Below are 16,125 nucleotides of genomic sequence, written 5' to 3'. Positions count from 1 at the left end.
AGTCCGAAAAGAAAACTTAATATAAAAACAAGACTTGCTTACAGGGTTGTAACAGTAAATAAGTAACTACTGAATACAGGGCCCAGGATTGGTTGTTATATTGAAATTGTATTCTTTAGTAACACTAAATCTAATTTTATAGACAGGTATACAGGGTATCTGTATATAATTGTGAACTTGTAAGACTTACACAACAGTGCTTGGTAAGGGCTGCTTTGGGTCTTAAACGGTGCTCACAGGTGCTGGTAGACTGGCATTCCCAATCCAAATGGGCAGAAGGAACACAAGAAAGATGGCAAACAATGAAGTCTTATCCCCCACTCAAAACAAGCAGGAAACAGAGCAGTCAATCAAAGACATAGAAGAGAACCCCCAAAATGCTCTACAAAGTCTACTGATAAACATGATAAATGAAAAGTTTGAATCTCTTCAGTCAATTATTCTAGAGCGTGAGGAGGCAAAGCAAAAATTAATGGAGAATTTCAGGGCATCCACAAATAGAAAGATAAATGAACTTCAAGAGTCAAATGAAAAGATAGCTACCCAGATTAAAGATTTGAGAGACAACACTCAAAACTAAAGTAATGAAGTTAATGAAGTAAAGAAGTCCATACAAGACCTAAGAAATGACATGGAAATCATCAGGAAAGACCAGTCAGAAGGGAAAGAGATTCGAAATCAAGTAGCTAGCCTACAGTCCCGACTAACTGAAGCAGAGGAGCGAATTTCAGGAGCTGAAGATTCCTTAGATTCTATGGAGAAAGATAAAAAAAAATCAATACAAATCCAGTCCAATCAACAAAACAGATCTCTACAGGAGATTCAAGACACGATCAGGAAGCCCAATTTAAGGACAACAGGTATTGAGGAAAACTTGGAGAAAGAGGTTAATGGGATGGGCAACCTATTTAACAAAATATTAGCTGAGAACTTCCCAAATATCCAGAAGGAAAGGCCTATACAGATAGAAGAAGCATTTAGAACCCCAAACCGACCAGACCAGAATAGGACATCTCACCGACACATTGTGATCAAAACAGGATCAGTAGAGTATAAGGAAAGAATCCTTAAAGCTGTTAGGGAGAAGAAAACAATCACATATAAAGGAAAAGCAATCAGAATTACCCCAAACGTCTCAGCAGAGACCATGAAAGCAAGGAGAACCTGGAATGAAGTATACCAAACACTAAATAAAAAAAAACTACCAACCAAGGATTCTGTACCCAGCCAAACTCTCATTCATAGCCAAGGGTCAAATAAAAGTCTTCCACAGTAAGGAAAAACTGAAACAATATATCTCCACCAAACCAGCTTTACACAAAATCTTCAAAGATGTACTATACAGGGAAAATAATCAAGATCCCAAAACAGACAGAAAAATTAACCCTAAATAGTAAACATCAGATCAAGATATGAGAAGACACACCTTTAAACAAGATAGTGATAATGAAAGGAACAAACGATCATCTCTCAATCCTAATTCTCAACATTAATGGACTTAATTCTCCAATCAAACAACATAGGCTCATAAGTTGGATCAAAAATCAAGATCCATCTTTCTGCTGCCTCCAAGAGACACATCTATCCAGCAAAAGTAAACATCTTCTAAAAGTGAAAGGCTGGAATCAAATCTATCAAGCAAATGGCCCCCATAAGCAGGCTGGAGTTGCAATCCTAGTATGAGACAAAATTGACTTCAAATTAAAAAAGGTAAGAAGAGACAAAGAAGGTTACTACATACTAGTAAAGGGATCTCTCCTACAGGAAGATATAACCATTCTAAATAAATACACACCAAATGCAGGAGCACCCAACTTCATCAAACAAACACTACTGACTCTAAAAACACTCATAGACCCAAACACATTGATATTTGGGGACTTTAACACTCCACTATCACCTCTGGACAGATCAACACGCCAAGAACTGAACAAAGAAACTACAGAACTAAATAATTGCATAGACCAACTAGACTTAACTGACATCTACAGAATATTCTACCCAGCAACAACAGAATACACATTCTTCTCCGCAGCACATGGAACATTCTCCAAAATAGATCACATCTTAGGGCACAAAGAAAATCTGTACAAATTCAGAAGTATCAAAACCATTCCCTGCATTCTCTCAGACCACAATGGAATAAAATTAGAGCTCAACTCAAACAGCCACCACAGAAAATCCTACAATTCATGGAGACTAAACAACACACTGCTGAACCATCAGTGGGTCATTGAAGAAATTAAAACGGAAATTCAAATGCTTATGGAATTCAACCAAGTTGAGGACACAAAGTACCAGCTCCTTTGGGACACAGCAAAGGCAGTACTCTGAGGAAAATTTATATCTCTGAGTGCATACATCAACAAACTGGAGAAACAGCAACTCAGTAATTTAACGAAGCACCTTAATTTCCTTGAGAGAGAACAACAAGCCAAACCCCAAGTCAATAGATGGAAGCAAATAATTAAAATCAAATCAGAATTAAATCAATTAGAGACGAAAAAAACCATCGAAAGAATCAACAAAACAAAGAGTTGGTTCTTTGAAAAAAATCAACAAGATAGACAGACCCTTGGCAAACCTGACCAAAAAACAAAGGCAGCACACTCAAATAAACAAGATAAGAGATGAAACAGGGAACATCACCACAGAAATAACCGAAATTCAGAAAATAGTAAGGGACTATTTTGCAAACCTTTATGCCAACAAATTCGAGAACTTGGAAGAAATGGATGATTTCCTAGAAAAAAATCATATCCCCAAATTGAACCATGAAGATTTAAACCTCCTAAACAGACCCATATCCAGTATTGAAATAGAAACGGCAATAAATGATCTCCAATCCAAGAAAAGCCCAGGTCCAGACGGATTCACTGCAGAATTCTACAAGGCCTTCAAAACAGAACTCACACCAATATTTCTCAAACTCTTCAATGAAATTGAAAGAGAACGTTCACTTCCAGACTCATTCTATGAAGCCAGTATAACCCTCATCCCAAAACCAGGCAGGGACTCATCACGGAAAGAGGACTATAGACCGATTTCCCTGATGAACATAGACGCAAAAATTCTCAACAAAATTCTGTCCAATCGACTTCAACAGGTTATCAAAAAAATCATCCACCACGATCAAAATGGATTCATCCCAGGGATGCAAAGTTGGTTTAATATACGCAAGTCAATTAATGTAATCCACCAGATCAACCGTAGCAAGCTATAGAACCACATGGTTTTATCTCTGGATGCAGAAAAAGCGTTCGATAAAATCCAGCACCCATTTATGCTAAAAGCCCTGGAAAAACTGGGATTCCAGGGAAGATTCCTGAATATAATCAAGGCAGTTTATGACAAACCAACAGCACGCATAACTCTAAATAGTGAAAAAATAAAGCCATTCCCTTTAAAATCAGGAATAAGGCAGGGATGTCCACTCTCTCCCCTGCTCTTCAACACAGTACTAAAATTCTTAGCCTGAGCAATTAGGCAAGAAGAAAATAAAAAGGGGATCCAAATAGGAAAAGATGAAGTTAAACTTTCTCTCGTCGCAGATGACATGATCCTATACCTAAAGAATCCCATAGACACTACCCCCAAGCTACTAGAGCTGATCCAAAACTTTGGCAAAGTTGCAGGATATAGAATAAACCCTCAAAAATCAACGGCCTTTCTCTATGCTAACGACCCGAAGACCGAAGTGGAAATAAGGAAAGCAACTCCTTTTGCAATAGCCCTCCAAAACATAAAATACCTAGGAATAACCTTAACTAAAGAAGTGAAAGACCTCTTTGAGGAGAACTTTAAAAGCTTGAAAAATGAAATTATGTCAGAACTAAGGAAATGGAAAAACCTCCCATGCTCCTGGATTGGGAGGATTAATATAATCAAAATGGCAATATTGCCAAAGGCTATCTACAAATTCAATGCAATACCCATTAATATCCCAACACCATTTTTTAATGAAATAGTGGAAGCAATCCAGAAAATCATATGGAACAATAAAAGACCTAGAATAGCAAAAACAATCCTAAGCAGAAAGAACAGTGCTGGAGGAATTACAATACCCAACTTCAAGCTGTATTATAAAGCTATAGTAATAAAAACAGCTTGGTATTGGCACCGGAACAGGCCTGAAGACCAATGGAACAGAATTGAAGACCCAGAAATGATCCCACAGAACTACGCCTACTTAATCTTTGATAAAGGAGCTAAAACAATAGTTTGGAAGAAAGATAGCCTCTTTAACAAGTGGTGCTGGCAAAACTGGCTCAACACATGCAACAAACTAAAACGAGATCCTTATATATCACCCTGCACCAAAATCAATTCCAAATGGATTAAAGACCTTGAAATCAAAACAGACACCCTGAAAACACTGAAGGAACGAGTAGGAGAAACACTTGGGCTCCTTGGCGCAGGACGGAACTTCCTTAACAAAGACAGAGAAAGGCTACAAATCAAAGAAAGGTTGGACAAATGGGACTGCATCAAACTGCAGAGCTTCTGCATGGCAAAGGACATAGCTCGCAAGATAAACAGAAAGCCCACAGACTGGGAGAAGATCTTTACCGGACATTCAATGGACAAAGGCCTCATCTCTAAAATAAATGCAGAACTAAAAAAATTACCTTCTTCCAAAACAAAACCGCAAAGAACCATTAGCCCTCTGATCAAGTGGGCTAAAGACTTACAAAGAGACTTCTGTGATGAGGAAATGAGAATGGCCAAGAGACATATGAAAAAATGCTCTACATTACTGGCCATAAAAGAAATGCAAATCAAAACAACATTGAGATTCCATCTCAGCCCAGTAAGAATGTCACATATCAAGAAAACTAACAATAGCAATTGTTGGAGGGGATGTGGCCAAAAGGGAGCCCTACTTCATTGTTGGTGGGAATGTAAACTGGTTCAGCCACTCTGGCAAGCAGTATGGAGATTCCTGAGAAGTCTAAATATAGAACTCCCCTGTGACCCAGCCGCCCCACTTTTGGGTATCTATCCAAAAGACCACAAACAAAATCACAGTAATGCCACCAGCACAACAATGTTCATCGCAGCACAATTTGTCATAGCGAGAATCTGGAACCAACCCAGATGCCCCTCAGTAGACGAATGGATCAGGAAAATGTGGTACATTTACACAATGGAATTTTATGCCTCTATCAGAAAGAATGACATTGTCCCATTTGTAAGGAAATGGAAGGACTTGGAAAAAATTATACTAAGTGAAGTGAGCCAGACCCAAAGAAACATGGACTCTGTGGTCTCCCTTATTGGGAATAATTAATACAGGTTTAGGCAAGTCATAGCAGAGCATCACAAGAGCCCAATAGCTATACCCTTATGAACACATAAGATGATGCTAAGTGAAATGAACTCCATGTTATGGAAACAATTGTTATATCACAGTTGTAACTACTTTCAACGTCCCATGTGTATCTGTAGCTTCTATTATTGATGATGTTCTTGTATCACCTTCCTGTGGTTGTACCTACACTATCTCTGTCATCTTATCTGAATATATTGGAAACCGTGTATACTGGTATTAGAAGTAGGAAATTGAAAGGGAATACCAAAATTGAGAGACACAGGGTAAAAAAGACAAACAACTACAAAAGTAATACTTGCGAAACTGTTTGGTGAAAATGAACTGAACACCTCAGGGGGTTGGAAAGGGAAAGGGGGAGGAGAGAGGGGGCTATGAGGGACCAGGTAACAGTACAATAAATGTATCCAATGCCTAATGTATGGAACTGTAACCTCTCTGTACATCAGTTTGATAATAAAAATTTGAAAAAAAAGATAAAAAGTCATCTACATCACTGGCCATAAAATAAATGCAAATCAAAATAATATTAAGATTCCATCTCACCCTAGTAAGAATGTCCTATATCAAGAAAACTAACAATAATAAATGTTGGAGTAGATATGGCCAAAAGGGAACCCTACTTCATTGTTGGTGGGAATATAAACTGGTTCAGCCACTCTAGAAAGCAGTACGGAGATTCGTCAGAAGGCTAAACATAGAGCTCCCCTATGACCCAGAAGCCCCACTTTTGGACATCTACCCAAAAGACCACAAACAAGAACACACTAAAGCTACCAGCACAACAATGTTCATCACAGCACAATTTGTCATAGCTAAAATACAGAACCAACTCAGATGCCCCTCAGTAGATGAATGGATCAGGAAAATGTGGTACATATACACAATGGAATTTTATCCCTCTATCAGAAAGAAGGGTTGAAGTTTAAGATTAGTCAGGCTTCGACTTTCTCCCAAAAACCAAAATAAATAAATATATAAAATTTAAATAGAAGATGGACACTTGTCACTAACATTTGCTCATTGGAAAATAACATTCTCTATGTTACTTTTCTTCATAAAACATGACATCGTTCTAAAGTTCAAGAAGAGGAGGGACCCTGCCAACAACATAACGTCTGTTGAGTTTCATCTGATTTTAGGAAGGGTTAATGACTACTTGAAAACTGTATGAGGAATTGAGGAAACACTGAGTTTTCATTCTACACCATGACATTTCAAGTCCACTTTGAATTAAGAAATTGAAGACTGCTAACTGGTGAGTGTGATTGTATTTCTGTTTGTGTACACATCTACAGAAGATGATTTATAAGGTCAAAGAATGTTCATGACGCTATGAGTATTTGAAATGCAACCAGCTTCCTTTGATACATGAGCTTGCTTCCTCAACAAAATCATTGGCACTTTTCTTTTTGGGTCTCACTGGATATCCATTCCCACAGTACCTTTGCCTTTTCAAACTCAGGACACATTCAAATGCAAGGCAATATTCACAAATGATCTCAAGCAACTTAAAAAAAAGCTATGCCTCATTCATTTTATCTGCACATTCTAACATGAAAATTTAACTTCCCATTCTAACCTCAACATAACTTAGGGTCATATTTTTAAAGGAACCGAGTGCCAGAGTTGTTTGGCTGTGCTATCATTGTTCAGGCAGCTGTTTCTAACTTTAGGTGGCTTGTCAACAATGGGGAATGGTAGCAATGGCTATACGACAACTGGTTAACTTCAACACACAAGCAGCAAGAAAATCTGAACTGGGGGCATGACAAATTTACTCAATTAGGAATGCTTAAGTTATGCTATAATTTTCTGATCATCTTAATGAAATTAAGGAGTGTGTGTGTGTGTGTGTGTGTGTGTGTGTGTGTATTTGCCAGTCCTGGGGCTTGAACTCAGCAGCTGGGTATTTTCCCTGAGTTTCTTTTGCTCAGGGCTAGCACTCTACCACTTAAGCTACAGCACCATGTCCAGCCTTTTCTGTTTATGTGGTACTGAGAAAATGAACTCAGGGCTTCATGCATGCAAGGCAAGCACTCTAAGACTAAGTCACATTTCCAGCCCTGGGAATTTTTTTTCAGGGAATAATTTGGTATTTTCTGCCTTTCTACCTGCTCAGCTCCTCTGTGATTGCCAAGGAATAAACAGAATCAGTTTGCATATCTCTAAATAGAAGATTTAAAAGCCATAAAACTAAGAGAATGGTCATCCTCACCACATTTCCCCTAAGCTTTAAGACCCCCATCATGGTTACCAATGAAGAAAATGTCTTTGGAAGAAGCAAAAGGTGAAAGGCTCATGATGGCCAGGCTGCCTAGCTATTCTTAGTTTTGACTAAGCTGGTGAAGGTGGCTTTCCCAAGAAAGTCTTATTTGTATATCTGTTGCTGGCAAGGCCAATTGTTGTGAGGGACATAGGACATTTTTAAAACCAAGGAAATGCATTTAAAAGGAAAACATTTCATTATGGTACACAGTTGGCCAGGACCAAAAACTACTAAATGAATAGGTGATATTTTTCACTTCTCTTAATGACTATGTGAGGAATTTCATTTCTTGCCCATTTCAGCATTAAAGCTCTCTTGCACTAATTTTTCAGGACCAGAAGGCTCTATAGTATTATCATCTCCCAAGAATACTTGAATGTGAAATGACGATACTCTAAGACTCCACTCTTACCCCAAATTATTTGCTACAAATATTAATGGTAGAATATTCAGTCAGTGCTAGAAAGATTCCAGGATTTTCTTGGCTTCCTTTCACTTGACAACCATACCACTTTTTCCTGAGCTTACCACCTGTCTTGTAGCAACAGAGTTTGGGAATTCAGAATGAATACAGTCACTGTGGTCCAAACTGTAGGTGACAACAGATCTCAGTCATAAATATTTTATCCACTCTGCATGTTTCTATCTTTATAAAGTATTTGCCAAGTTTCATTTGGTTTTTTTGTTCCCCCTGGATATGATAATTATCATTCTAAATTTCAGGTCTCTGGTTACTTTGCCCCCATACAAATATTTTCTGTCTCCTACCAGCACATGGTTATCCATGATCATTTTGTCTGTGTCAAAAAGTCATGTAATGCCAGGCAGTTTTAATTCTATTAACTGTCTAGGATGTACCATGATACCATTCTTGTATTTTAATTTACTGCTACTGCTTCTAAGCCAGCTTTTGTCTCTGGAACTCAGATGATGAATTTATCCAAATTGACAAAAGAATTTGTGAAACATGTGTCTAGGAAATGAGAGTATATATTTTAAGTCCTTTCTACCGGCTTTCTCATAGGAAAGATGTTGCCATGCTGGGAACATTTTAGAGTGAGGCAATTATCTGAAAGCTTCTGTGAGAAAAATTTATTTTGAGAAAACAGACACCAACCCAATTCTGTCATTGTTGTTCTTTTCAGCAAAATAATTGCTTGCGACCCATATGATGAGTCTCTAAATAGAAATTTTCATGAACATCATGTAAAAGAAAAGGTAATTGTTTTGGTCAGGTTGTACGAACAAAACGTGCTCATCATTAACTCATTACAATCCTGACTGTACATTGTAAAGAATGAGTAATTAATGGCATTATTCTGTCATGAATATAGAAGAAGAATAAAGTGGCTGGAATGCTTTGTGTACCAACATACAGCCTAAAAAATACAGTGATATTCATTGTTTATGCATTCAAATATGTCTATGTGTGAAATGGGTGATAAAGTACCATAAAACTTGGCAGTTTGTGTAACTGCCACAGTTATGGTAAGTAAATGTTAAGAATATGAGGTCCTTCTTTGATGAGAACTTTAAAAGCTTGAAAAATGAAATTAAGTCAGAACTAAGGAAATGGAAAAACCTCCCATGCTCCTGGATTGGGAGGATTAATATAATCAAAATGGCAATATTGCCAAAGGCTATCTACAAATTCAATGCAATACCCATTAATATCCCAACACCATTTTTTAATGAAATAGAGGAAGCAATCCAGAAATTCATATGGAACAATAAAAGACCTAGAATAGCAAAAACAATCCTAAGCAGAAAGAACAGTGCTGGAGGAATTACAATACCCAACTTCAAGCTGTATTATAAAGCTATAGTAATAAAAACAGCTTGGTATTGGCACCGGAACAGGCCTGAAGACCAATGGAACAGAATTGAAGACCCAGAAATGAACCCACAGAACTACGCCTACTTAATCTTTGATAAAGGAGCTAAAACAATAGTTTGGAAGAAAGATAGCCTCTTTAACAAGTGGTGCTGGCAAAACTGGCTCAACACATGCAACGAACTAAAACGAGATCCTTATATATCACCCTGCACCAAAATCAATTCCAAATGGATTAAAGACCTTGAAATCAAAACAGACACCCTGAAAACACTGAAGGAACGAGTAGGAGAAACACTTGGGCTCCTTGGCGCAGGACGGAACTTCCTTAACAATGACCCAGAAAGGCTACAAATCAAAGAAAGGTTGGACAGATGGGATTGCATCAAACTGCAGAGCTTCTGCATGGCAAAGGACATAGCTCGCAAGATAAACAGAAAGCCCACAGACTGGGAGAAGATCTTTACCGGACATTCAACAGACAAAGGCCTCATCTCTAAAATATATGCAGAACTAAAAAAATTACCTTCTTCCAAAACAAAACCACAAAGAACTAATAGCCCCCTCATCAAGTGGGCTAAAGACCTACAAAGAGACTTCTGTGATGAGGAAATGAGAATGGCCAAGAGACATATGAAAAAATGCTCTACATTACTGGCCATAAAAGAAATGCAAATCAAAACAACATTGAGATTCCATCTCAGCCCAGTAAGAATGTCACATATCAAGAAAACTAACAATAGCAATTGTTGGAGGGGATGTGGCCAAAAGGGAGCCCTACTTCATTGTTGGTGGGAATGTAAACTGGTTCAGCCACTCTGGCAAGCAGTATGGAGATTCCTGAGAAGTCTAAATATAGAACTCCCCTGTGACCCAGCCGCCCCACTTTTGGGTATCTATCCAAAAGACCACAAACAAAATCACAGTAATGCCACCAGCACAACAATGTTCATCGCAGCACAATTTGTCATAGCGAGAATCTGGAACCAACCCAGATGCCCCTCAGTAGACGAATGGATCAGGAAAATGTGGTACATTTACACAATGGAATTTTATGCCTCTATCAGAAAGAATGACATTGTCCCATTTGTAAGGAAATGGAAGGACTTGGAAAAAATTATACTAAGTGAAGTGAGCGAGACTCAAAGAAACATGGACTCTATGGTCTCCCTTATTGGGAATAATTAGTACAGGTTTAGGCAAGTCATAGAAGAGCATCACAAGGCCCAATAGCTATACCCTTATGATCACATAAGATGATGCTAAGTGAAATGAACTCCATGTTATGGAAACAATTGTAACTACTTTCAACGTCCTATGTTTATCTGTAGCTTCTATTATTGATGATGTTCTTGTATCACCTTCCTATGATTGTACCTACACTATCTCTGTAATCTTATCTGAGTATATTGGAAACCGTGTATACTGGTATTGGAAGTAGGAAATTGAAAGGGAATACCAAATTTGAGAGACACTGGGTAAAAACAGACAAATAACTACAAAAGTAATACTTGCAAAACTGTTTGGTGTAAGTGAACTGAACACCTCTGGGGGGGGGGGGAAGGGAGAAGGGGAGGAGGGAGGGGGGTATGAGGGACAAGGTAACAAACAGTACAAGAAATGTATCCAATGCCTAACGTATGAAACTGTAACCTCTCTGTACATCAGTTTGATAATAAAAATTTGGGAAAAAAAAGAATATGAGGTCTTATAATTTTCTATACATTAGCATAAAATTAGAAATAAAATCTTATCCAAATGTAATGAGGGCACTGAACTATTGTTCTTGGTCTTTAAGGAGTACCATATTATGGTTTATCAAATGAAACTTAAAGCATTTCATTATTTTGTCTGTTGTTCTAAGTCTTTTTGTAAGGGTCTTTGATAAAGATTATAAGTTACAGCATAAACAAGAAAGAAAATTTTCTTGAAATAACTTAATAAATTATGTTAGCATCTGACATCACATATCATATGATATCACACAAGTATCTCATAACAGGTATGTTAGAAAACAGGGATAGGAGAGAAAAGCTTAGATAAAGGATGTATTTACCATAAGACCATCCACTGTTTGAACAGGATCGCAACATTTATGTTAATGGTGATTTCTGAATTAAGCAATTGGTGCCAAAGAGGAGTCACTGGCCCAAAGTGAACTTTAAACATACTGTATAGAAACTCTGCAGATCTCAATAACATTGCTAAGTAAAAACCATATTCATGTATTTTTCTCATTTGGAAAACTGAAAGTCCTAAACTAAACATTCTCCAAATTGTATTGTAATCCAGTCTTCATATAGGAATTTAGGCTTAAAGTAAAACAATATGTTTTTTTATTTTTTTAAATTTTGATTATCAAACTGATGTACAGAGAGGCACAGTTTCATACGTTGGCATTGGATACATTTCTTGTACTGTTTGTTACCTCCTCCCTCAATCCTCCCTCCCCGCTCCCCATTTCCCTTTCCCCCATGAGTTATAAAACAATATGTTTTAAGATTAGAAAAGGCAAATGACTCCAAAAGCAAAACTTAGAAAACCATTTGGTGTAAACCAATTGAACAACTCATGGGGGAAGAGGGAAAGGAGGAAGGAGGGAAATAAGGGAACAAAATGTACAAGAAATGTACCCACTGCCTTATGTATGAAACTGTAACCCCTCTGTATATCACTTTGACAATAAGTAAGTAATTATTCAGAAAAAACAAATCCCGTTATAATTCCCTGGAATAACATCTTTTTTTTTTCTGGTCCCGAGGTTTGAACTCAGAGCCTGGGCACTGTCCCTGAGCATTTTTTGCTCATAGCTAGTGCTCTACCACTTGAGCCACACTTCCACTTCTGGTTTTTTGTTGGTTTATTGGAGATAACTGTCCCACAGACTTTCCTGCCTTGGCTGGCTCCTTTTTAAACCCCAATTCTCAGATCTCAGTCTGCTGAAAGTAGCTAGGATTACAGGATTACCAGCACCCAGCATATCAGATATTCTTGTACATCAGAATAATTGAATGTACTTCATTTTATTTTACATAAAGTTCTAAGTATTTATGTCTCAAAGCTAATAATGATGATGTCAAGGTGTCAAATATTATTGCCACAATGGAAACTAGCCATCTGTTTTTGTGGCTTACCATACAATTACTACACACTTATGATTAGGTAAACTACAACAAACAGTGCACACTCCTATCATCAGATACACTGAAAATATTCCATTAGACTTTTCTCATGATTCTTGTGGTTGGAAAGCCCCAGGTATGGATATATCTCACAAGAAAAGGAAAGGTGAGAAGGACTGAAGTTTTTCAAAGGGCCTTTAAGTGTGAAACGGTAACTGACATAAAAGATTAGCTGGATTTGAAGCAGAAACAAAAGGAAAGGATCTAGTTCTGAGTATTTAACCAAATGTTAAAATGATACCTGATTCTTAAATCAAAACTGCATGTATCTGGTTGCTCATTCCTGATTAGTACAGACAATCCCGGGGCCTCCCTGCAAGGACTGGAAGGGTCATCTGTCATCCGGCCCAGCTGCCTCCAAATGCAAGTTCATCACAAGGCAGTCCCTAAAAATAGAGCCTTTGCTGGAAGGGTGGGGTCAGGGACACCAGCTCCACTAGCGCCAAAGCTCTTCACAGAGATAAAAACTGAGCCAGAGGAGTTGGGAACACCATTACTCTGTTCCACTTGTGATCTCTGTAAATACAGAGCTGAGCCATCACCGCAGGGAAGGAGAGTTATAGTGAGACAAAGTTATAGAAAAGGAAAGAAAAAAGAGAGAAGGCAGGAAGAGAATCAGGAGAAGGAGAGAGGGGAAGAAGAGAGGAGGAAAACAGATTACTTTGGAGAAAGTTTTAAATGCTTCTATGCCAGGTGCTACTAGTGGCCCATGTTTGTAATCCTAGCTACTCAGCAGGATGAATCCTAAGGATCATGCTTCAAAACTGTCCCAGGCAGAAGAGTCCTTATGATTCTTTTCCCAATTAACAAGTAAAAAAGCTGGACTGAAGGTGAGGTTCAAAGGATAGAGACCTAGCCATGGATCAAAAAGCTGAGCAAGAGTATGAGCCCTAAGTTCAAATCCTGAATATTTGCCCCCCCACCCCCCCCCCCACACACTACCTCCATGAACCTAAAATCTGTAACTTTGGAGAAACTAATGTTCTCCACTGTGACAAGATTTGACATGAGTGCAAGCAAGCTGCACTACTGGGACTAGATGACATAGAGAGCAGACTACACACATTGCAGGTTCAAGCATAAGGAGTTCATGAATTTCCAGCTTAGGCTATGAGAAGAGACCTTCCAGTCATGTAACATGTTACTAAAATGAAAATAATTACTAGATATTCTTTTTTTGATTCCTCCTTGTTGAATTGGAGCCAAGTAGCCATTCTAGATCTCTTTCTCTCTTGCTTTCCTTCTAGTACACTCTCTCCTGCACCTGCCTCTGATGAGTACAAGCATGGCCTGGAAGAGGTGCACTTCATAGCTAGACCATCATTAAAGTATAATTACTCAAACTTGTTTGGCTCATGATTTAATGCTGTCTGAGCATACCTGATACTTGCTGGCCTAGATTATACAGACTGAGCATAAACTAAAGTTTTCACCTTCACCCTTTCTGCAAGATTTATGGTATAATAGACAACAAAATGTTGCTTTATGAGATTATTGTTCTGTCATCATTTCCTACTCAGGAGTTAGAGTTCCTGTTAACCTGTCTTGTGTTACTTCACAGAACAGCTCACGAATGTAAAGCTTAGCTGGGGGTGGGTGGCATGGAATCCGTTTTGGGGTTTAGGGTTTGATCTGTTGTTATCGAAGTGGTGGAATTAAGCCCATGAGGACATATGGACCCAAAGAGACAATTGTATGCAGTATTTCATTTTCATAGAGTTGTTTTTCCACAAAAACCACTTAGTTTGAGTAAACATGAAACTAGCCACTTGACTTTGGTGATAATGCTTTGAAGCAATGAGCCTACACCCCACTGTTAGCACTCAGCCCCATGAATCAGTAGTGCTTAAATAGGATCTTGGCAGATGGGAGTTGGCTTCCTTTCCTCTGTAATTGAACCAAAAGAAAAAAATCTGTGTCCATCCTACCAAGTAACTGCTTGCTTGAATGGGAGAGAAAGCAAAATAGCAACAAATCAACAGAAAGAACAACAAAAAGTAACCTTAAGGCTGCATTCTAGATTTCTCTAAGCTGACAACATACTGACTTCAACAACTTCTAGAGCTTGAAGTTTATTGAAACTTTCAGAGTCCCAAGATCACTGTGCCAAGAACTAGCAAGCATGGGTGAGAAAAGTGTCCTGGTTCACCATGATTGTGTGTGTGTGTGTGTATGTGTGTGTGTGTTGGGGGGAACACTGAGTAGAATGCTTCAGGTTCAAGTCTCACTTATCAGTTCTCAGTTCTCCCACCTCATGGATCTCGTCCTGAGTGGTCCAGTACTCCAAGCTATAGGATAGGGCCTGTTCACACTCCTGAGTTTTGCCACGCCAGGTTATGTTGTCCACCTCCAAGCCCTCCAGCAGCTGCTGCAGGTTCTTTGCAGAAACATTAGAGCAATTCTAAGAACAAAGGACACATGGAAATAACCAAAGGAACCAAAGAAACTACCATGAGATAAATATACTACTTACTCTCATGATGATATGCCTAAATAACACTTTAAAAAGTTATAGTATCCAAATTTATGTTGCTCTCAATGTATTTGAATGTAATTATTCCAGAACGAAGTCAGACAGCTAACATTATGGGCAAGATATTTCCAGTCCTAAATCTCTAATTGTGAAGAGTTTCTCATCACACACAACTCCTTAGAGACACTATTCATTATAATAATTTTTACTTCAAAAGGCATAAAATATGTATTAGAAACATTCTGCTTCTGCACTATAATTTTCCTGTCAACTCGAGTTTAACCTCAGGTTCATTATGCAAGTGCTCAATCTCTACCACACACAGAAAGAAAGGGTCCAGGCCAGAGGAAGGTTGCAGAACAATTTACATTATTTGTGCAAAGTGAGACATCTTGCTTTCTTTTCTCTTTATAAGATAAATTCACTAATAACATGGAAACTTTTAAAAAAGAAAGCTCTTTCCTAATAAAAGTAGGTTTTAATAACATCAACAAATACTTGCATTTCTTTCCTGTGGTTTTTAAAAAAGTAAACTCTTTAGTTCACTGCATTCCATATAGCTGAGTGGATATCTTAAATGAATTATAAAATAAAATTGTTCCCTATTGTTTTATTACTATTCATATTAATGTAATAAACATAATTTTTATCCTTAGTTTAGGAATTCAGAGGCTTTAAAAAAACAGAGCCTAGAATATTATTTATAAATATTTGATCTGAAAATGCTTTCTTTTAGTCTCTTCTGTTGAAATCTGTCCAATGGCAGAGCCAACAGCTAGTGCCTAGACTCTGGCTTGGGCAGAGAGCTTGGGCTCCTTCAAACTGTATTTTTATGGATAGGGTATCCAACATCTCTAGACTTCAAATTCTTCCTCTTGAAAATGAGGTGCTGGCCCAGATTAAGCTAATAGTCTTCCAGATCTCCAAAATTAAAGCAGTATTGTTTAGTATAAACACAGTATAAGGCATAAAATATAAAATTTACAGAAATCATATTAAAAGTTAAAAATAGTGAAATTGCCAGGTTCTGATGACTCA

At 37.9% G+C, this 16,125-nt stretch overlaps 1 protein-coding gene across 5 annotated transcripts in view; it reads right to left on the bottom strand.

The window, feature by feature from the left end:
* Positions 1 to 16,125, bottom strand: part of Ccdc141 (coiled-coil domain containing 141) — a 172,527-nt gene that overhangs the window by 25,721 nt on the left and 130,681 nt on the right. For all 5 annotated transcript variants that reach the window (XM_048345160.1, XM_048345161.1, XM_048345162.1 and 2 more), the window contains one exon: positions 14,866 to 15,015. In XM_048345160.1, the coding sequence (XP_048201117.1) occupies positions 14,866 to 15,015 (150 nt within the window). The remainder of the gene's footprint in view (positions 1 to 14,865; positions 15,016 to 16,125) is intronic.

The sequence above is a fragment of the Perognathus longimembris genome, chromosome 4 (assembly GCF_023159225.1).
Source record: "Perognathus longimembris pacificus isolate PPM17 chromosome 4, ASM2315922v1, whole genome shotgun sequence".
Taxonomy (NCBI): Eukaryota; Metazoa; Chordata; class Mammalia; order Rodentia; family Heteromyidae; genus Perognathus; species Perognathus longimembris.
Note: the sequence above shows the minus strand (reverse complement) of the source record. Positions and strands in the feature narration are given on the sequence as shown.